This window comes from Geospiza fortis, unplaced genomic scaffold (assembly GCF_000277835.1).
Source record: "Geospiza fortis unplaced genomic scaffold, GeoFor_1.0 scaffold120, whole genome shotgun sequence".
In the NCBI taxonomy this organism is placed as follows: Eukaryota; Metazoa; Chordata; class Aves; order Passeriformes; family Thraupidae; genus Geospiza; species Geospiza fortis.
In genome coordinates, this window is record NW_005054364.1 from 168,157 (window position 1) to 192,664 (window position 24,508).

Here is a 24,508-nt window from a genome sequence, read left to right on the forward strand (position 1 = left end):
CAGGTGGGGTCTCACCAGAGAGGAGCAGAGGGGCAGAATCCCCTCCCTCACCCTTCTGGCCACGCTGCTTTGGAGGCAGCCCAGGACACGTTTGTGTCTCTGGGCTGGGAGTGCCCATGGCTGGGTCATGTCCTGCCTCTCATCCAGCAGCACCCCCAGGTCCTTCTCCCCAGGGCTGCTCTCCATCTGTCCATCTCCCAGCATGTGCTGGTACTGGGGCTGGCCAATGTCCATGCCAAACAGAGTAGAGCATTTTGCAGTTTCCCCTTTTGCAGACTCACAGAATCACAGAAGAAGCTGAGTTGGAAGGGACCCACAAGGATCAGTGAGTCCAACTCCGAGCCCTGCACAGCATCATCCCTAAGAGTCACACCATGTGCCCAAGACTGTTGTCCAAATACTTCTTGAATTCATTTATTCACAGATCATGAATTTTCAGTCTGTAGTGAATACTATTAACTCAAAGCTTTTTATCTTATTTTCACTTCCCAAGCTGTAATTTAGATTCCTGAGCATTTGTCTTGAGTGGTTCTCCTAAAGGTGAACAGCCATCACTCATTTCTCCATCCTAAAAAATGGGGTAGAATATGGAAATAAAACCCCACAGTGCCCAGAGAGAGAATATATAACCCTGCTCTACACACTACTCCAGCCCTCCCCTCACAGTTTGAAACCTTTTGTTCTAACCATTTGATCCCAAGTCCACCAGGGAAGATTTTAGGGAAATTTCATTCTTATATATGAATTAGCAGCAGATTAAGTCAACTACTTCAGAAGCATCAAACATTGCTCTTGCAACTGCAGCCTGCTGAAAAGGTAAGCTGCAGTCAAGGTAATCTCTGAATTTGCAGAAGCCTGCTGTCCAAGATGCTAGGGTGAAGAACTGTGCTCATCACAAAAGCCTAAACAAGCAGGCAGGTGAAGTGTTAAGTATCAAAGAGTCAGGTAAAGGCAGAACTTTGAGCCCTAAGACCTGAGAAAAGTGAGTTTACATTTATGCTGCTCACTGGAAATAAATTAACACAAGCAGGAATTAATCCAATAACTCATTAAGGGGTGCACTCCACCAGTGTAGCAGTAGTTGACTGTAATTCAGTGCTTCAGTGGGTGAGGAAAGAGACAGATTTCTCCATCTGCAGCTTTCCTCTAAAAAGGTAAAGTCATATCCTACAAATAGCACACCGAGAAACTCTCTCTAGAAAGTATGTGGATATCCACCAGGTAGGAATGATGGTAAGTTAATCTTTATTTCTCTGTATCTCACCATGCAGAAGAAGTCACAGATTTTTCAGGAAGTTTTATCCTAGTTTCTAAATGCTGTAATCTCTACCACAATATGGTCTATTTCATCACCTGATACTATGAAAACTCACCCAGGATTCTGGCAGTACTGCACCGCCTGTGTTTATTTTAGTACAGTACCACAAAGCACAACTTCTGAGCTTCTCAGGTGTTTACAACTGAAGCTTCAAAGGAAGCAGTAAAGCCAGAATCACTTCATGACCAACTGGAGCACTAATGGCTTGGATCTTAAAATGCTCTATCACAGCAAAACTCAAAGGGATTTAATTTACCTTGACCTTGTAGTACTCCTTGACTTCAGGCTGAATGGAATCAAAATCACCACTGATGTAATCAGGCAAGAAGCTGAAAGGAAAGCAATGAGCAGTGAAATGAAAAATTAATCCATCTTACTATATTTAATACTTATTTTCTCAAGAGTACTATGGGCTACAAGCATTAATCTTCGTAAAGGAATATGAGTTCCTTAAAGGCGTGTTCAAACAAGGTGACGTGAGGTGATACAAAAAAAGGTAACAAAACAAAATGTAAAACTGGTAAATCTATTGTCCCTTTGCTGAGGGAGCTGCACATTACTTAGATGCTTATATATCTCTCTTAGATGCTTATATATCTCTCTGGGTCAGTAAGACTTGTATTTGCCTGGTCCTAGAAAGACAACTTTCAAATATCTTTCAAATGTATCATTCAGTCAGCAAAGTGTTTGAAATAGCATATCTAAGGATATCAAGCCTCAGAGGATATCATTTGTCAGAAGATGATGATGATGATGCTTCTTGGACAGCTGGTATGCCATAAATGTTTCAAGGATTTGTATTTTAGTTGTTAGTGATGTCATCTCATTTCTACTCTTCTCAATTATTAAAAATAAACCCAAAATATGGAAGCCAAATGCTCAGTGATTTTTAACTCACATGAACTTAATTTCAGCTCCTAACCATCATCTGTACAGTAATATTGCTGCAAAGCACATAGAAATAATTTTGTGATATTTATCTTATTTTGCCACATGTAGCTTTTTCATTGTAGAATGCTTAAAAATATTTATTGCATAATTTCGTGTCAAATTCCTAATGAAACTTCCCCTGTGCTATAGAAAGAACAGTGTAAGAATATATTTTGGAAGAATATCAATGCCCCCAAAACACTCAACACAGCTTTCCATCTTGCACGATTTCTTGAGTTTTAAGAAGCAGCTGACAGGTGAGAGAGTGTTTCAACTGTTTCAATAGATAAGGCTGCACTGAGTTCTGAAAGTAAAGCTGTGATTTTAGTTAACTCCATGGCTACCATACTTTACAAGGGGCAAAGTAAGCAAATTAGTTTCCAGTTTAAACTGTGTTACAAGGAATTGAGCAGAGTATATTGGGACATATTTTTTCTGCCATATGATTTCAGAAGAATGCTGCAGGGTCAAGAAACTCCTCATATCAGTAAAACTTATAAAAATCTCATGTTCTGTGTCCATTCAGAGATTTCAAAAGAGACATGTGGTCACTGGCAACCACTGGTTTTCTTTGAAAACTGAAAGTTGCTCCAGTAGAAGCTGGTAAGTACAAGTGCTGTGAGTTAGCTCATGTGCAACTATGGCATTTCAAATTCCCTGCTCTCCAACATTACTAAGGTTGTTATAAAAGGAAATGTTCTAAAAATAATCCCTCCAGAAGTGATGGTCCAACACCCACTGCAGTGAGAAGGGCAGTCCCTGCTGCACTGGGTTTGACTGAGGACACAGGAATCAAGTAGGAGAAATGCAAATGCTTCAGTGCTGTTTCATATGAATCAGTAGGATTCAAAACTAAACAGAAAATTAGGTTTGCTCCTTCATTGTAAAGACTGACCTTTCCAAGGTACAAAAATATCACATTTTCAATTAAATAGTTGTTTATTACCTTTCCATGAGTTCCCTAATGAAATATTTACTGAATACAAGCCTAAAAACTTGCGGGTATTCTCTTTCAATTTGCTATTTTATAATTATTTATTCCCGATTGAAACAGAGCCATGGAAAGTAAATTCACTCTAGGCATTTCAGTGGTGGCCCTGACTGCAAGCCCCGGAGGTGTTCCAGCAGGTTGGGCAGGAAGAACAGCATCCAGTTGTCATGGAATGCCAGCTTGGCATGACATAGACATCCACTGTGATGAAAAAGATGTTTATCTTACTGAAAATGCCACACATAAATCTAAAAGTGTCTTTCTTTTTTTTTTTTCCCCTCTCTACAGCAGCTACAAAATAAGGAATTGTGGCTGGGGACTTCAAGACGTCTAAGCCTCCCATTAATGATCATGAAGAGAAGAATTCCTTCTTCTTTTCTCCTTCCCTTTTAGAAACACCAGAAACAAGGAAAGTTCAGAAAGTCATGCCTGATGAATTAAAAAAAAATTAGTAAATATCAACTCCACTGTCTGCCTCACAGACATGAAAAAATATGTCTGCTTTGTCTTCAGAGAGAGGATGGCTGCTCTTTGTAGCTCATTGACTATGCAAACTAGGAAGTGTGGAAGAGGTTTTACAGTTTTTACAGAGAGAATTTTGATAAGAGGATTCACGTTTACCCCTGAAAGAATTCTCTACCAAGGTCGTTGACATAGAAACCAAGAAAGAAACAAGGATAAATAAGAGAAACCTGCAACTTCCTATTCCAATGAGCAATTTGTTTGTCTCCTGTGACCAATGAGTGAAGTGGAAAATTATGAGTTGTGTAAGAATGTATAAAAAGCATCCATGCTATAACAAAAACAGATTTGAAGCCTTCTGAAAATGGAGTGTGTTGCTTTGTATTGTCTCTGTCTCAACTAGGACACAAAAGTAAGGCAACATTCAGTATAGAGTCAAAGGCTGCATTTGACACAGTCCTTTTTGAGTTCTGTGGAACAAATTTCTTGATCCAGGTGAGCAGATTTGAGTCAAAGCTCTTTCCAACGTACACAAGTGAACGAAGTTCATAGTGTGAAGAATTCTTCTTGACTGACTAACCTCAGAGATTAGCACTGATATAGAAATAGGGGAAATAGTTGAGAGAGAGTTCTTTGGAAAAAACGTCATACTAAAGTAACTCAAGAATATTTTGTAATGATTTGGTTTCATTTGTTTGCTTTCATATAGTTTTGTATTTACTCCTGAGTACAGACTCAGGTGCAGGAGAACAGGCTTGGGAGAATCACACATCAAGCTTACTTCTATTTGAGTGGAAGAAATTATGTCAGGAGAAAAGTAACAAGAAAAGCCTCTCCGTAAAAGTGAAAACAGCTGCCATCCATGCTATAACAAAAACAGATTTGAAGCCTTCTGAAAATGGAGTGTGTTGCTTTGTATTGTCTCTGTCTCAACTAGGACACAAAAGTAAGGCAACATTCAGTATAGAGTCAAAGGCTGCATTTGACACAGTCCTTTTTGAGTTCTGTGGAACAAATTTCTTGATCCAGGTGAGCAGATTTGAGTCAAAGCTCTTTCCAACGTACACAAGTGAACGAAGTTCATAGTGTGAAGAATTCTTCTTGACTGACTAACCTCAGAGATTAGCACTGATATAGAAATAGGGGAAATAGTTGAGAGAGAGTTCTTTGGAAAAAACGTCATACTAAAGTAACTCAAGAATATTTTGTAATGATTTGGTTTCATTTGTTTGCTTTCATATAGTTTTGTATTTACTCCTGAGTACAGACTCAGGTGCAGGAGAACAGGCTTGGGAGAATCACACATCAAGCTTACTTCTATTTGAGTGGAAGAAATTATGTCAGGAGAAAAGTAACAAGAAAAGCCTCTCCGTAAAAGTGAAAACAGCTGCCCTTATTAAAGTACAGATTAAAACCAGGTATTATATTAGTCTAACCCATGTTTCCTGCCCTCTGAACTAAAATTAATGAATAATTCTTATTCTGATGCATAACTGTATTTAAGATTACATATTTCAGTGACATATCTGACACACATCCTTTAGTGAAGGAGTTTAACTTTTCGCCCATGATGGCAAAATATGTCTTTAATTCCTAGTGCAATTTAAAATTTTAATTTCTAAACAGTCTTGATGATGCAGTCCACTGCATTTCAGAACTATATTTTATCAGTCTCATTAGCTATTAATTATCACTATGCATATAAGGTCATGACCAGCTCAGCTGGCTTGATTCTCTGCTGCTTTATATTGACATTTATCAGGAGTGAGCCAAATCCTTAATCCTAATGGGACTGAAAGTACAAAATTCATGTGAGATCAGCTTAGTCTATGAAGTCTTTTCTAGAGCTGCCAAGAAGCATAACACCAGGCCACTGGGCAACAAAAAATCTTCAGAGGATTGGGCCAGCTGGAGTTTTTCTCACTCTTTTCAATCTCTTTTGGTTTTTCTGCATGTTGAGGGGTTTATTCTGTTTGGATTTAGGCATGTGCTTTCTGTTGTTCTTTGGACTTGCCTTTTTTTTTTCCTCATCAGGGTATTTTAAAATCATACTGCATCCATCTAAAATGAGTATGGAGTCACGAGGTCCAGGATTACTTTCAGGTAAGGACCCAAAGGTGCTTCCATGCCAGGCTGCTTATCTTTTACCTAACTTCTTTTACATAAAACCCCTATAGTTTCCACATGAAACCTTTAAAAGTTTACCTAGCTTAGGAAGGAAGAACAACACTATTTCTCAGCAGTTTGGAGATGGATACCTGCTAGATGATTTATACAAATTGGATAAAGGCTGAATGTTGACTGAACAGTTTTATGAACTCCCAGGACCCTGGGCTGGAAAACACAGGGAAAAAAAAGAAAAGAGATTCCAGCAAGTTTGACATAGTTTCCATTTACCCCAGTAAATTTTTAGTCACCAGTACCATAAAGCAGCAATTGATTCTTATCCTAGACAGATTACAAAATAAATAAAAGCTATTATACTCTGAGGTTCTGCAAACAGGCACAACTGTTCCTTTTTCCTTCAAGTAATACATCTAATAGACACAGCAATATTGTTTTTAGAGATTCAGCACTAATGAACACTAACATTTAACATATTTAACACTAGTGTTAAATTTAAAACATCAGAATGTTTGCTTCTTTATTCACTCATTTTAAGAATTCAGTGTGAAGTGTAAAATATGCATTTTCACACAGTTATGAAAAATAAAAAAAAGCACCACAAAAAACCCACACAAAATGATCACACTGTAGCAGTTTATACCAAAAAACCCATGCTGCCTTCTTAAATAAAATGCTTGGGCATAACTGCTCAGCTCTATCATTAATTCAAAGTTACAGTTTCCCAGTACTATTGACTTTTCTTGTGATGCAGCTCCTTTAGCACATAATTGCATGCAATTAACCTTTTTTAAACAAATGTTAACATCAGAAACATGAGCATTTAAAGGCAGTATCTGCACACCCTTTTATTCCTTCAGCTACAGCACAGAAAATAATCCCATGCAGACAAACCATGTGTTCCCAGTTGTATCATCTGAGGGCACAGAGTGGGTTCCCTATATTTTTTCTTCACTACTGAAAATAAATTTGAAAATGGGTGTCTTTTACGCTGGACTGATAGGCACACACAAGCTACATCCCTGTGGAATAAAAACCAGTGAGGATAAAATGCTGCAGACTGAACATGAAGCAAAGTCAGCTCTGATTTTTGTAAGCATCTAGTACTTGGGAATACAGAAGATAAAACTCTCTAGCACTACTTCAGTATAAGCATTAAAATCACAGTTTAACAAAAAAAAAAAAAAAAAAAAAAAAAAACCAACAAATAAAAGTTAATGGCCTCAACTCTATATTTGCTAACTGTTAAGGTGCACTTTCAGCTTGCCCTCCTGATGTCCTGACAGAAAGAGTAAGTGAGGGCTGTTCTCATCAGAAAGGTGTTAAGTCTGTTTAAATCTGTCAAAAGTATACTATTATCTGCTGTGAAGATCAAAGTGCCTTTTTAACTCTCAGAGACATGTACAGCACAAGCAGGTGCCTTTTATATATTGTCTCAGAGCAGCATATTTGGATGCTCCAAGTAGCTGCACAGAGGTGAGTTCCTGGGTAAAGGAGAAATGTCAGATAGTGAGATATATTCAGAGTTAATGCCTATTCAACCTATAAATACCTTCCTGCATTATCTGCAAGGTTACCACAAGAAAGGGTCACACCTGCAGCTCAGAAGCCCAACACTAAAATACCAATACAATTAATCAATTCAAACTGACCATAGATAAGAATTTTGGTTTGATAGATCATGAACAGATGACACAAATGATTCCATAACCTATTATTATAACGAGGCTTTAAAAAACAGCTAAACCCCAGTCCTTAGCTTGTCCACCCTCTACCTCCCAAACAAGACTCTCTTGAAGACAGTAAGCTTACATTTTTTCTGACTCCATGGTTCCCATTGTCTCAGACATCTTTTCATGAAAAATCCTTTCCTTAGGATTTTTCCTCCTGAGAAGCTGAGAGGCCTCAGGAACAAAATGTAAACAATGGCTATCTGCTGCTGTGGAATGCAACAGGTGGATCTGTGATTGGTCTCATGTTGGTTTGTTTGTAATTAATGGCCAATCACAGTCCAGCTGTCTCGGACTCTCTGTCTGAGACAGAAGCTTTTGTTATCATTCTTTCAGATTCTATTCTTAGCTAGCCTTCTGATGAAGCCTTTTCTTCTATTCATTTAGTACAGTTTTAATGTAATATATATATGTTGAAGATTGCATGCAAGATGTTTTCCATTACCATCTGTATGGCTTGTCAAGTGAGCAGTTTGCCTTATCTCTCTCTTTGAGTGACCACATTCACACCTTCCTCGGGAGGGGACCTCTGCTGATAACAGGCTATTGAATATCAGTGCATGACTGATAAGAACTATAACATCCCATTGTGAGATGCTCCGCCCAGAGGGAGGAGCCAAGCACTGCTGCCCGGATACAGTCCGAGATTATGACACTCCAACACAGCTTTTCTCCACGAGATTCCCCAAAGGAGCAGCAGCTGCCTTTTCCTCCTGGATCTTCAGAAGAAGACTACATCCTTCTCTACAGATCCTCCTTGCTCCAACAGAACCACACCTGATACTTCAGAGGACTGCAGCCACATTTTCAATCAGACTACCACCAACACCCTGGCCGACAAGGTGTCAAGTTGAGTTCTGACTCTGTCAGTGTTGTTCTAGTGGACTGCATTGTTTATTTTTTTTTTCTCTCCCCATTAAAGAACTGTTATTTCCTGCTCCCAAATCTTTGCCTGAGAGCCCCTTAATTTAAAATTATTGCAATTCAGAAGAGTGGGGAGGGTTTACATTCTCCATTTCAGGAGAAGTTCCTGCCTTCTTTAGCAGACTCCTGTCTTCCCAAACCAATATAATAAAATAATAAATCAGCCTTCTGAAACATGGAGTCAGATCTTTCGTCTCTTCCCTCATCCAAGAACCCCTGTGAACACCGTCACACCCATCACCGCTCTTTCAATCTCCCAAACCTCCCTTATCACTATACAATGTTTGTAGTAGGGTGTCACTGACAATGATGTGCTAGTTCTGTATGAATTCGGAGAGAAAAAACAACATCAATTAAAAAAACCCCAACCGTTTCTCACACCTTCTTCAAAGGCTTTAATAAACCCTAATGTTCATTATGCAATTACTTCACAAAACAATTCCCAAACAACACACCACAATAAATCCAGATGCGATTTAATAAGACTTAAAAAAAAAAAAAAAAAAAGGGAGAGGGTACAACACCAGCACTGTAAACACTTAACAAATTAACAAAGAAAGCAAATGTATGCCTACATCAAACTATACACAGATAACCTAAACTCTTTGCACAGACTGTTAGCATATCTGCATATTACAGTCAGATAGTTATGGGGTTAAAAGTACTTGGAATATTAGGCAACCTTGAAAAACAGCCTCTTTTTTTTCCTTACTTTTTAAAGAGCTTAGTGTTAAAGAGTATGTATGTATTATTTCATTTGCAAACCCTACGGTTTAAAGAAAAAGATAAAAGTGTGTGAAGATGTGAAGGCAACAATGCCTTCATTTATGCTTGTCTGGTATGCAGTGTCACCTTGCAAATAATAAAAAAAAGTATCTAAAATAAATTGAAGAACATATTCTCTTCAGCTTAAACTGCTATGCAAAGCACACATCAGGGGGACATCTTCCAGATGAGAGAGCCAACTTTCTCCCATTATCATTACAAATCCAAAGAAGCTTACACCCTGCCTCAAAACCTCGTCCCTCCGTGACAAAGATGAGAGCTAATGATAGCTATAACTGTTGCAATTTTCTTTTTAATAGTCAATATTTGAAGCTTTTCTTCAGTTGCTGTTGATACAGTATGAAAATAAGTCATGCTATGAGGTTTAAGAACTACTCACTTGTTTGCCATGATGCTGAACATCCTCCTGTGTTCAGGTAAGTACATGTACTTAGTGAAAAACTCAGTATGCTCAGAACAAGCAACTCCCAGGGACTGCTGCTAAATACCTGGGGTTTTGTTTATTTAACTCATAGATTGAAGTATTCCTTAAAATAAAGGATAGCTGATGGCAATACATGATCTTAGAGCAAATTAAAGCTGAAGCTATTCAGCACAACTCAGCATTGCACAGGCTCAAGCATCATACCTTCTTGTTGGATCCTTGGCAAAAGGAATTTTAAAAAGGGAAGCTGAGCTGTGAGTTTTCATCCTTGCATAGGGCACCATGGCTCAGGGATGCACAGTAATGCAGGGGCAAAAAATGCTGCAGTGCCTCAGCATGAGTCACCCACAAGCACATGATTTTGAATGCAAGCAAAGCATAAATACTTGTCTAGAAGTGCCAGACTCCAGTCTTCTAGGACTCAAAGCCAGAGAAAGGGGGGAGAAGATAAGCACTGCAGCCTCTGACAGGTGAGGGTATCTGACTCACTGAGAAGACAGAGGCTGACAAGACCCTGGAAACAGTTTTCCTTCTTCATGTCAAAGCATCAGATGGCAGAATATGCTCAAAAAATTGAGAAAAAGTAGCCATTACATTAAAGAAATGTAAATTGTTTATTAACATTTTATACTGTGCATGAAGAATCAAAAGGATGTGACCTAAAATGTGGTAAACTTAGGGCAGTCACAAACTACACAGATTTAGAAACTAGTATCAGAAAGATGGCACTAGAAGCCACAGGAGGCTCAGGGCTTCATGGAGCACCATCCAAGCTAGATGTTGCTGCTACAAGGCAACAGACTTTTCCAAGGCAAGATAAACAATTCCTCTTCTTTCCCAGAAATGCTAGAAACATGCATATTATAATTTTCCACCTAATCAGAGAGTTACTAACAATATCTTCAGTGTGGCTTGAAAACTGAACTATACAATTTCAAAAGTCAGTTTGATCGACTGGTATTTAAACTCTAGGTGTCCTTTCTGTGAACTTTCACACCACTAAAACACTCAAAAGTCAAGCACAATCAAACAGGAAGAAGTTACATGTGAAAGATGGTCACTGGGATTTCCCTGCTTCCATTACTTTTCTTACTCTCACTGGAGTACCTTAAGTACCTGCTCTGAGTTTAGCATCTATTTACATACTTAGAAAACCAGGGAAGAACATCTTTGCAGGGGAAGTTGAGCTTGGAAGAAGTCCTTTGCCTCTAGAAACTACAAACTGAAATAAGTAGCTTGCAGCAGAAATCCTCTAGAGCCCTTTCCACACGAGGAGTCATGAGTACAATGAGAAGAGATTGATCCTCTTACTGGGCAACTTGTTTCAAGCAAACAAGAGGAAATCTTCAGGTTTTCAAAAGTCTAATATAGACTTCCTCTGTTTGGGCCCGCATTTTCTTTTCTGATTTTCACATACACATCCTTTTATAGATGGATATTCTGTTTTGTGGCCACAAAAGAGATACCTCTACACTTACCTATGAGTTGGATGCCATGAAAAATGAATTGTCATATAAAAATTTGTTTAAAGAACACCTACTCATAGAAAATGTCTTTAGGAGAAAACCAGAACATCTGATTACAACACAATTATTGAAAGGCAAAGTTGATTTTGTATAGTTATTGAACATGCTTCTTTATCCTAGGCTCTGATTGCCCGTAGAGCAGCTACTGAGCAAACCATTTTTATTTTTGGTGAAGATGTGCTTGAGTACCTTAAACATATTAACATAATTCCTTCAAGTTTCAAGCCCTTAGACTGATAAGGTTTATAATAATTTGCAGACCTGGACTACACAGAGGAACAAAACCTATCACTTCATGTTTTTAGGGGATGTGAGCCCACGTGGCAAGGAATGGAGAAAAGACCCAGAAGAGCAAAGAGCTGTTTGAAGTCTCTTGTCTCTGTATGACTGGAACTGGGTAAGTCACTGGGAGGCAGAAGTTTTATTAAACCTTTTGCTGCTGACCTCTGCTGCAGCTTCTCCAGAGCTGACAGACAACCAGGATTTTCCAGCAGAGCATTAGCATTTCAAAAGGTACCTGCACCTCTTGCCTAGCACAGTACTGCAGCATTAATTAGAGAGCCTGCAGAAGATAAATGCGCATACAAAATGAGAGTTGGGCTCTATTTGATGCTGAGTAACCTCTACCAAAAAGCACCCTACCCTTCATCAGATAAACTCAAGGGAGAATTCTCCCATTTTTCCACAATTTACCTGTACAATGGATGACTGTATTTCATTTTCTGGAACCTGTGATTTAGACAACAAGGTATTGAAAAGTTTAACAGAAATTCTTTTAAGGTTTGTACTAATTGAAAAGATGAAGGGTAGGCTTAGAGCTCTGAAGGAATTGGTGAAAAACTGTTTAGTATACCAGGATTTCTGTCTTCAGTGGGCTGGAGCATCACAGCTCTGTAAAGTTCCTGCAGCTGGCAGAGATCCTTCTCACTTTAATCCTGGTTTTGCTCTTCTGGTTCTGTCACAGCCTCTACAGAGTGAAGGTACCAGCGCCATATTTTAGTTGGCAAAGTCAGCAGGTTTACAGCTATGAGTGCACACAAGCAGTTCTCTATTTCAAGAGATTAAAAGTGTTTCAAACGACTGTTTTCATGAGCACAGCTGCAATTAAAATGTCTCTGATGAAGCTCTAAGTAAAGAATAAAGCCACCTTTTATATTTACTTGACATATGGATGAAATTAAGAAACAAAATAAAGCTTCTACTCTCATGTATCAATAAATCTGCCTTCTGATCACAGCCTGATGTACTCATTTGAAATAGTTTTTCTACCAGGGTTTTATTTGCTAAACTTTTTATAAGGGATAAAGAATGAGGGACTGACAAAATGTGTTCATCTAGGGAAAAATCAGCTCTCTTGACATTTTCTTCTGTAAAACATTTAAACTGCTGTACTAAACAGGTAAGTTCATACCTATGCTCTGCACCTTAATAGATGCAAAAGAATGTCTGGTTGACTGTGACTTGGTTGACAGACCTAAATTTTTATTTCTTTTCACTGCTCATTAGTGAACAAACCTACTTGCAATGAAATACAGTAACGTAAGGAAACCCGCTGCAGTGCCACCCTGGGTACTATATGAACTGCCTGCTTTCCTAAAGACTCCCAAGTACAAGGAAATGCTATTCTAGCTGTTAAAATTCTCCATTAGCTTAGCTGCAGTCGGGTTCCTCCTCTGCCACTGTCATATTTTCTGGAAAAATCCCTTTGCCAGGATTTCTTCACCTGGGAAGCTGAGAAGCCTCAGAGAAAAAGGAAAAGCGATATTATCTAATTTTTCTCTCCTCTTTTGCTGCTTTGGAATGTGGTTGGAGATTGTTTATCCAACAAGTGGTTGTTTGATTGGTTTCATGTGAATTATTTTTACTTAATGACCAATCTCTGTCCAGCTGTGCCAGGACTCTGAGGAGTCAGTCAGGAGTTTTTAATTATTATTCTTGTTAAGCCTTCTGTAAGTATCCTTTCTCTATTCTTTAGTATAGTTTTAGTATAGCATTCCTTAATATAATACAGTATCATAAAATAATAAATTAGCCTTCTAAGAACATGGAGTCAGATTCTTAATTCGTCCTTCATCCTGGGGACCCAGCAAATACCACACTCCTCCTGGCAGTCAGCACAGCTTCCAATGCCTCCTGAAAAAAGCCTGTTTTAGAAGTTAGCCATTACTACTCCCAACACCAGAGGGAAGCTCCCTGCAGCTCCCTGGATGGCTAATCTGAAAAGAAGACAGTGTAATTACACAGCCATGTATCCAGTGTAAGGGTGGGAAATACTCCTTAAGGGAAAAAGCCCTAAGTTTTGAGCCGGCCAAAGTACCATGTCAAAACCTGAAGTCCTTCTTGCTTCTCAGAGCTTCCTTCACCACTCAAAAGCACCAGCTGTCACAGAGATATTCAGAAGATAAAATCTTTTCCCATCTTCAGCTGGAATAACTCATCAGCAGCTAATCAAGCCAAGATAACTTACAAAAGCTGAAGATCTGGTTTATATTAGTATTTACCAATTTAGCTCACAGGTGATAAATATCAAAAGGATGAAGCAAGCCATATCCTTTCAGACCTCTCATACCTGGGAGGTGGCTTCTGTGGACACATGGTACTCTCGTTTGACCTACTAAAACGTCACCTTCTGCTTATTATACTAATATTACCAAGGAAATACTGATCCTCAGCTCAACATAAAATGCCTTCCATAATCACAGGAGTCTGCGCTGGTTTTTATATTTGGTACAGACTTGGCAGTCCTAACTCAAGAGAAAAAGCTAACAGCAATTCACAGAATCATAGAATGATTTCATTGGATAGAACCTTAATGATCATCTAGTTCTAAGCCCGCTGCCATGGGAAGGGACACCTTCCACCACACCAGGCTGCTCAAAGTCCCACCTAGACTGGTCTTGAACAATTCCAGGGATCACAAATACATCAAGGCAGCAAAATTCTGCAAGAGCTCAAGGTCTGCAAGTAATCCTTCCTTCAGATCACATTATATTTCTACCACTGTGAGGCCTTAACTATAGCTATCACTCACAAGCACCAGAAATCTGCACACATGTGCTAAAATCCTCCCTAGGTCCCAGTCCTTCAAACCTGCACATGTACAGCCCCGCCTGGCACACAGAGCCAGCATCTCTCCTCTCCAGGGAGAGGGAAGCTCTGTATCAGCTCCATCTGAAACCAGCACAGCTAAAACACAACACAGCTGGCAACACAGCTGGTGAGTCAGAACACACAAGGAGTCCAATGCAAAACTCGAGCTCAGAAGCAAATCCATCATTGCATTCAGAATTGGTAGGACAGAAGAGGATGCAAAATTATTTTATTTAATACATTCAAAACAGAGCAATTTGCCACATAATCTTTGCTAAGGAAAAAAAAACCAAAACAAACAATCACCACCAACTAAATGCAAACCACACATACAAAAAGGAAAATAATAAATAAAAAAAAACAAACAAAAAAACCCAAAAACAAACAAACAAAAAAAAAACCAAAAAAAAACCCCAAAAACCTGCAAGCATGACCAAGAGAAATCTAAAGGGCACTGTGAAGGGTCTCCAAGGTTACATTGAGAACTTGGTTGACTGAAGTATATATAAATCTGAGGTAGCTTTAAAACAGCTCAGAGACTGGTAGTAGTTATAATGGCAGTGCTTGCTGGGCTTGTTTCCAGAACACTGCCAGCTCAACATATAAGGGTCTTAACTGTGTTCAAGAAAAAAAATGAGTGTGCCTGTCCATCTCCCCCCACTCACCAGTCAGACTAGGGTGCTACAGCAAATTTTCAGCAGAGAAGGCAGGTTTGTGTTACTCCTGCTATTAAGCTTTTAATACCCAGGCTGTGGCTAGGATCCCCCTACCAAGCTCCTACTGCCTGTTACTTAAGCTGGCTGTCCTTATTAATATTTCATCTAAAGCAAGGAAATCGTACTGTGGAGGGAAAGTTTGAAGAGAACCTGAGGCAGTCTTCCTGTGTGTGTCTGCAGCATTTAGTTTACTGCCACTTCAGAGCACAAATGAAAGCATTGAGATAACTACCTACCTGACAGATATGAGATGCAGGTCAATGTATAGATTTGTGCTTATTGTAAGTGGCAATCACAGAAAAAAAAAACAAAACTGTGCACTGGATTGAAGCATTAGAAACATTGCAAATGTATATGTACCTCCTCAATCCTCCTCCTTTCCCTGTCTTTGTCTGTGTGGGCTAAAAGCACTCAGACAGAAAATACCTCATTCATGGTAAGTAACACATATTCGAAAAAATTCCTGTTTGGCCTCTGCACAAGTAATTTTTTATCAAGCAGAGTAGCTGAAAACAATTTAATGTTAACACTGATGCTGTTGGTGCCCTGCTTATTATAAAAAAAAGGTAACAATACCCCCATATGAACTTCACATTTTATTGTGATTTAAAAAATTATATAACACTTAACTGCTATTCTACTAAGTTCTATTATTGTCATAATCACTTTGACTTAATCTTTTATTAGATTTCAACACATTAATTACCTTTTCTTATAGGATGAGAACTAGATCTTAAGGACACAGATCTGCCTATAAATAATACAAGTGCAATGATGAGCTCTTATTAAAAGCAATTCCCTTTACATACAGTTATAGTAATTTTTCCTTAGGGAAGACATTCAGAGGTCTAATATCCCTGCTGCCATCTGTACCATGTGCACTAAAAGAAGGGAGAAAAGAACCCTGAATGGATGCAGCCTTGGAAATGTTTTGGAAAAGACTGGACACAGATGAGCTATGAATCAGACACTTTGAGTTGGTGTATATTGGGATGGTCTGGGATTAGCCTGAAGACTACCACAGGTGACATGGAGTGTAACCATCATTAGCGATGTCATTCAACAGAAGATGTAATTCATCTGAATGACAGTGTGGCCCATTCCTTCAGTCTAAAATTCACTACTAGATAATTCTTTCCACACATTTTAATACCAGCAGGTATTAATACATTAATTCTCAGGTTGATAAGTTTTTGAAAAATGTGTAAAGTTAGGCGGATTAGACCTATCTGCCTGATAATGAGGTAAGAGATACATATTTTATTGGCAGAAAAACTGTCACTGAGATTACTTTTGTAATTGTTCTTGAAGAGAAAAGGAAAGTCCTCCTGAAGATTAACAGAAAACTCTACTTCATTGTAAGCAAAGCCATTGCCTAAATCCTGTTAAATTCCTCCTAAGTTCCAATGAAAAACAAGCCTGCACCAGCCAGCTACAGCCAGCCAGCTGGTAATAAACTGGAATTTGGACTTACATGCTGATAAAGAGGCACCAAGATTTTGGACCATTCTCACCTTCAAATCCAGCTCCTTGTACTCTAGGAAGTGCAGCACACCCACTCTCTCTTGGTAGCAATGAACCTCAGGTGCACTTCACACAACAGTTTTTAAGGATCCCATCTGGAGTGTTTCAGGCTATGTGGCTCTCTAATTCTAAAAAACATCACCTCCCCTACCTGGATAGGTATGTCCATGATAGAGAGGGAGGTGGAGAATATTTCTGTTCCAAGCCATGGGGTCACAATCAGCTCTAAGGCCCAAGAAGGGCAGGCTGCAGCATTCATGAGCCAATGCAGCTTTTCCAGAGGCCAAGCTGTGAAATAAAAGGGCCACTTCTTTTCAGTTGTGCTCCTGGCTAATGGTGGTGCATGGAAGAGCTCCAAGGAGGAGGAGTGTGTAGGAGCAGTTTTCCCTATTTCTGTCTTTTACAATGTGGGAAAAACAGTTTGCAAATGCAGCTTTCAGATGAGAAAATAAAATAATTAAAATTACTTTTTAAACACAGAAGTAAGGAATTAAAGCTACAACCTATGGTAACTCATGCTTTTGGCCTCTAGATTCCTATAATATGTTTAGAGATTACAATAATTAACTCTTCAGAGAAAACAGAGTGGAATGAGTCAGTGTGTGAATGTTGGAATTGGCTAATTTTCAAAGAAGGTTGGGGAAAACAAAGAAAAGGTACACTTGGATTGACAACTTGTGAATAGTCCTATGTAATGATCCAGCCTAATGCACTTGAACAGGCTGAAATATTAAATCCCAGAAGCGCAAGAAATAAAAGGGAAATTTTGATGAACTCTTAAACAGGGTCACGAACATGACTGTATTTCTGCTGGCACTACTAAAAGAAAGCAAAACTTGCCATGGCTTTTCCAGTGTGAACATGGCAAAGGAAGCACTTTCCCCTAAACTAAAATGTGATCCTGCAGAATGGGGAAGGCATCACACTCCTGATGAAAGCCCTCTTCAGCATACTGGGAATGCTATTAGAGTTCTTGTAACCCCTACCCTGAGGTGTATTATGATCACATATATGCATGACAGCGCTGACCACTTAATCCCCATTCTGTCATAGGCAAGTTGGAGAATAAAAATTACACTGACACCCAAGGGTATTTTATAATAGAATACAAAATAAAACAATAAATTTGCAGATGATTTTGGCTTTGCCTCATGGTACTGCATTATGCACCAAATATTCCTGGCCTCTCATTCATTACTATTTAATTACAACAGAATATCTTTCTTTCAGACTTAATTAACCTCTGGAAGGAGTTTGTGACCTTGGGACCCTCCTGCACATTTGCTAGGTGCTGTTGGAATATTGCTCTGCCTGGAAACACTTCAATGCTGAGATTTAATGAAGTGCACAGGTTTTTACAGGGAACACACAAAATACAAGAACTCTGCATGTGGTCACTTAATGAACAAGAGCTAGAGCATATCAATTAGAATCATAAATCAATACTAAATTAACATTAGAAGATGCCAGAAGAGAATCCCCAGAGGAGAGGGTCATTACAGTAAACATGATCATGAATGCTCTTCCCGATTACTTTCACTGTGGGGCAGAGAAGAGGGAGTAATGAAATGAGGAGGGATTTGTCCATCTAATTCCTATTTGTTTAAGCCAGCAGAAGCTTAAGTATCCCTATAAGCCAAATGACAGTGTAGCACAGTTGCAGCTCCTGTCTTTGTCAGAAAGTACTGTTCAAGCTGAAACTCTGTGACTGTGAACGGAAATCGGAGAGCAGTAACCCCTTCACGAGATGAGAGGCAGAACCACAGCTTGTACAACTCCTTTCAATGCTTTGCTGCAAAGCTTCCAACAATGGATTAACGTTGGCCCCTTGGTGCCAATCAGAGCAGACTGGTGCTTGCAGAGCAGGTGCTGGTCCAGTAACTCACTTGCTAGGAATGTTAACTCCTCAAAATGGATTCCTCATCATCCTGAGAATTCCCTCTGAGAACAAAAAATCACATCAATGATGCTCCTCATACAATTCCCTCCTGTACAAAACCACCCCAAAATCACCTTATACACAGTTTTCTTTTTTTCCTATAATTGAATGCATCAGAAAGAAGAGATATTGACATCCACATCTGTCACTTCATTAATTACAACCATTTGTTGTCAAACCTCACAGATGATGTTTTAGCAAAAAAGAAAGAAAAAGGCATTGAATTCTTTACTGAGTCTTTTCAGGTGTCTTTTTGGGACAGCCTGTCTTTCTCTCACTACTCAAAATACCTTTATGTGCACGATTCCAATCTGATCTGTCACCAATATTTAACACCCCTGCTGCAGCTTACAAAATTAGAAAACATCAATCCTCCCACGGATACTGCTGGAACTTGCAGAAGAAAATAGTAAAGCCTTTCTTTCTTTCTTGTTACAGAACAACAGTTGTTCCACTGGAGTCATTAGCTAGGTTTCTTCCAGACACTTTTCTCCTTCTCAACTTTAGTATCAAAAACATTTTCACTCCCTTCCCATCTTTTCCCTTGTGCCCTGTTTTCCTCCCTCCCTTCCAATTTTTGCCTTTTTTCGGTTATTTCTGTCCTTAACCTGTTTAGCTCCGCCTAACACCAAGGCAAAAACCCTGCTGACAAAGAAACAGAGATATTCAGGGTTCTGTTGCATTGGTGCATAAAGACTCTAGGATTCCAAGCCCTTATAGAGTGGCCTCACTTCTGTGCAGAGGAAATGACAGCCACAGGCACTGCTCTGGCCCACAGCTGCATGCCCACCACTGAACAATGAATGTTGTTGGACTTGTAACACACACCAACTGCAGAAACAATCAATCAATCAATCAATCAATCAATCAATCAATCAATCAATCAATCACTCTACTACCCACTCAAAAGCTTAAAAAAAAAAGAACCCAAAAGAACAAAAGCTGACCTAAAAATCCTACTGGTCTCATAGAATAGATTTTGAGCTACACCCACATACCAGTCTCTTTTTTATGTTGAAGGAAAAAGGGGAAGTCCAAAGGCATAAACTTTTATCCACTACCATTGCTACTCCCTCTGTCATTGCTTCATACATCAAGCACCATAAAAATACACCTTTTCTAACCTGCTGATCCTTATCAATCTTCTTCTCTGGTATTCTATTAGGTCTCTCCACACCAATAGGTTAATCCAGTCTAAAGCTGCAAACCCCTACATTTCCTTTCACTTAGTCACTCTAATTTGTGCAAAACACTTAAAACAAATAAATGAAGGGGAAGAGCTATCTTTTTTTTTATTGCTTCTATTCTTTTTTTTTTTTTTAATTTGCCAGATACATTTTACACAGAGATCAAAGCACTGGAGAAAATGAAGAGCAAACTGCGCACACATGCGTACTCTGTGATACAAAACATCTTATCTACACATCCCCATTAGTCACTAGCAATGTGAGTATCTTCAACTCCCCACTCAGCTTTACTTCAAAAGAAAGAAACTTATTCCAGCTGGAGTTTCTTAACCACCAGGAAAAGCTAGGCAGTTTAAGAGTTAAGCACTCTGTGTAGGTGGGATAACTGTCAAGAGTTAGACCAAGAATAAACCAAGAATTATTCTTAGACCAAGAATAATTTATTGCTACAGGATTAATTTCATTCCTGATCTTACTGCTACTATTTCAAATAATCTAAATATTTTGATCACTCTGTGGGCACCTCAAAGTTGCTTTACATACAGTAAGCAGTAAAAAATTTCCAAGTATTGCCAATGCTGGAATCAGAGTAACAGATGCTCAAACAATATTTACATAGTAAAAAGTTTTTTTGTTTGGTTTGGCATTTTTTTTTAAAGCAAAAGGGATAAAAATGAATTATATCCCAGTCTCTGGAAGATGTGGTTACTGACAAAAGCAACAGTAGGAGTCTCACTGCTGTTCCATCCATTTCACAGGCTGTTGGAGCAATACCAGGTTGCTGAAAACATTAGATCCAGCTGTGGTGATTTCCCTGCTTGCAATCCCCATGGAGAAGTGATGCATTATGTAAAACATTAGTTATAATGCAAGAATTCAGGGCAATACATGGAGAGGGTATAATTGTTTAGGCATCTAATGCTTAATATGTTACCAATTAAGTCAATAGAACATCCTGAATTTGTACTAAAGGTGACCTGCATCCCTATTCAACAAGCACAGGCCCCATCTACTTCTGTGCTGTGACAATAAAGAAAAATACCTAAGTAACAGTAAAAAGATAACAAGACTGACAAACTTGCATGGAATTGCAGTTCCCCTCATTCACCAGTTAGTTTCAAAATCCTGAAAAAAGCCACAACAGAATTTCTACAGGATCTTCATGCAGTGTGCCCACCGAGATAGTCACTGGTCAGTCTTTGTTTGTTTCTTCTCCCTCTAGAATGAAACATAACTTTCAACCACGTTCAGCTGTATTTTTCTCAAGTATTATTTGTCTGACCCTTTTTATTTTGTAGTCAGTTTAATATTCCTTGGTACTCAGAGGAACAAACAAGGACATCACTCCAAAGCAAATAGAAGCTGGATGTGTCTTTTCCTTAGCTCACTTCCATAATTTCTTTGTACAGTACATACACATGCCCCTATTTGAGCCAAGAAGAACTAGTGCAGGACAGATGTATTTTTATGCTGAATGTTTCCATGTTCAGACTGTTGCAACATATAGGCATTTTGGTGGTGTGCTAGAGTTGTCGTCCAGCCCTTTATCTACTGCTCTCTTCTCTCATCTCTCTAAAGTTCACTCTTCTATTCACATCCTTGCAGTGCTAATCTTTCCTGAGGTGCTGATGTGTACACAAGTGCTTACAAAAAGATAAGAAGAACGGAAAATATTTGCAAGTAAAGGCAATGCCCATAGCACACAGAAGATGCTCACGCTGGTATCAGAAACCATCTTAGTGCCTTAGTGCATATTTGAGTTGAAACACTCCCTATTTCATAGCTGAGTTAATGAGTCAGGGCTGAAGGATGTGCTGATACTGGTCCAGGCTTCTGCAGAGACACCAAAACCCATTTGCAAATAGCCTCTAGACTTGCTCATGTGGAACATCCCACACAGGCAGAAAAGCATCAAAACACAACCCCACTGGACCTTGATTAATTTTCATTATTTTTAAGACACTGTAATCTTGGATCTAATCTACCTGCTGCATGATCAGACAATATTATTCTCTTCATTTATTTGGGATCAGTATGCAAGACATTTCTGTACAGCTTACACAATTTCCAACAGGCTTTTGACTATCTTTTAACATTATTGCCTGATGTATTTTCACTTTATCTGTTATCAAAAATAGGTCTTTCTTCTCTTGCTCAAAAATCAGAATTCTGTACATTTCTCTATAACTGACATTCTCTACATTTTCAGGTATACCAACTAAAACTTATTTTTAAAGTCTATACGCAAGAGACAGCAATTTATCTACTTTTTTATTTAACACAAATAACTCAAAGCATTATGAGATTTTTTTCCTCCACCATTTTGCAAGAATGGAGCTCAGGCTGTTATCTAAATAAGGCCAGCAGTATGGTGGTTGGAGAAGAGTGTGCACACCCAAGAGTATGTTTTTTGTATGAACTATTAGTTGAAGGAGATTTGAGTTTCTCGGAATATAGGTGGTATCCAAGAGCAGCTTTGGAGGTACCACTGCACACATTATCCACATGCTTGAGCAAGTTATTCCTGGCAGCAGAACAAAACTTATTCTGTGACAGCCCAGAGCTCCAGCTTTTTAATAAGGATTAACCCTCCTGTCTTAAATGACAGAATTTGCTGGGTTGACTGGCAACCTAATCTCATCCAACTTTCAATCAACCAGCAATTAATTGATGCTTAACCCTTCATGAGGATGGCTTTGCAACTGGTTCTGCAGGTTTTGCTCTATAGTTTATCCTTGTCAGAAGAGGCACAGGGTATTCATCTCTTGACCCTAAAAAGTAAATTTATTAAATATTCTCAGTTATCAACAGTAAAAAGCAGCCTTGATCATAGTTTTAGAACACAGTTCCTTGTTCTTGACAGCATTTTCTGTGAAAACAACTGTAGCACAAAACAACTTTAAATGAAAAGACGAAAAGAGTCCATTTGTAAAATGAAACCATTCTTGGAATACAATTAGATTTAAAAACAAATCTTACCAGAACAACTAAGAAAAATAAAGATGAATGTATTTATATCCTCAAGTTTTACTTCTCATCATATTCTACAATACATAAAGTCCTCCCCTTCGCAAGCTTCTGGCTTCACTAACACTAAATTTAAACAGATTTGAAGAATAGAATCATCTGTTCTGAAAATAAAAGTGTCCATTTGAATGCAAATTATTAAAAGTCAGAACTTCTGGCATTCACATGTTTATAGAAAGAAAGTGGAGTCTACTGAAGAAAGAGAATAGGAAAGAAAACCAAGCAATAAATGCCCAGAATATGTTTATGCTCCAACAATCACTAATAAGTTTACTAAAAGAACATTTTAGAGATGGTAAAAACTAATCTCAATAATTTATCTACGGGTATTTTTTGTGTTCAGTCCCATTAGACAATATACTGTAATTTGAAGTCAACTGCAAGGGACTATACCTGCTCTTCCCCAACATTTTCCAGGCTATGAAAAAAAAAAAGAAAACCAAAAAACAAAAAAGAGAATGGGTCTTATATCACAAGTAATTCCTCCCTAAATGTCTGAAGTGCAACAGAGCAGATTAGTCAACTTCAAGGTCATTTGTTAACACACATTCATTTTAAGGCATTGATAGCACATGGATTTCTGTGCTCCCTAAATGAATACTGCTCTTGGCATTCTTCTCAGGTCTTAACAGAGCTTCTTTCAAATCTAAGATCATTCTTGAAATGTTCAATATAAAATTTGTACTTTAAATTTTAAATGACAAGTACTATTGCAGCAAAGACCCAGCTTGGTTTGAGGCTTGTAAGAACTTTCTAGTTTAACTTTGTTTCAAGAACAGGAAAACTCCCAGTCCCCAGACTGCCCCAATATCTGTAGAAAGATTGTTCCATATAACAAGCATTGCTGGCTTAATCTTTAATTTCTGTTGATAGTCAGAGATACAAAGGAAGCAAAGGCATATATTTCACCCTAACACTACACACAAAGCCAGCTTCTCCTGAATCCTGAGAATTACTCCTTAGGCACAACAAACCAAACCACTATAAAGTGATGAGTACTCTTTAGCCAGCTCAGAAGTCTTTTCAAAGCTGCTTGCTCCAGATGTGACTCAATGCACGGATATTTTATCACTGCAAAGTCCTAACCTCTAGCATTGGGGTAGCCATAAATGATTTTTACCATGTCATAAAGCCAGAAATCACCCAGATGGCAATGACATTCCTCTACTTACAGTACACTAGGGGCAGAGATGCAGCTGTTTGAAGAATACAATGAAGCAGTACAGACCCTCTGATTGAAAGACCTGGGATTAATTGAAAGTGTCCCTTTATTCTCCTTTTCTTAGCCCCTTTTTTTCCCCTGCCTTTTTTTTTTTTTTCTCTAGAACTACTGTTCTGGACAAAACATGTCCCTTTGATTTCCTGGTTGAAACTTAAACTTGGTTTATGGTGCTCTTACTGGGACAGAGCAGTTTTATAGGCAAAACACTTCACTTGCAGCCAGGAGACCTTGTTTCTAAAGTTGAACTGCTCACCTCTTTTGTATTTGCTCATCACTCCATCTCCCCAGACCTATGTCTTGGTCCTTCTTATCTACTCCTAAGCAAGACTAGAATTATTCATAAAAGCAGAGATTTATGCTTAGTGTTTGTGGAGTGACTGAAACAGGGTCCTAATGCCATCTTTGAATATCTTGAGGCATGCAAAAGATGAAAAAAACTCAGTGGATTTATGCCAAAGCATGAAGATCCCCGGGGCACTCATGGAGATCAGTCTGCTTCCACCCAGGACTTACTACTCATTATTAAATACTGATCTCATGAGGAATGATACCTGGCCCTTTGATAGGCTCATCTTTTAACAAGGAAAT

The 24,508-nt window shown here is 38.7% G+C and overlaps 1 protein-coding gene across 1 annotated transcript in view; it reads right to left on the minus strand.

The window, feature by feature from the left end:
- Positions 1-24,508, minus strand: part of TPK1 (thiamin pyrophosphokinase 1) — a 190,160-nt gene that overhangs the window by 155,183 nt on the left and 10,469 nt on the right. The window contains exon 5 of the mRNA XM_014308281.2: positions 1,575-1,647. Within this exon, the coding sequence (XP_014163756.1) occupies positions 1,575-1,647 (73 nt within the window). The remainder of the gene's footprint in view (positions 1-1,574; positions 1,648-24,508) is intronic.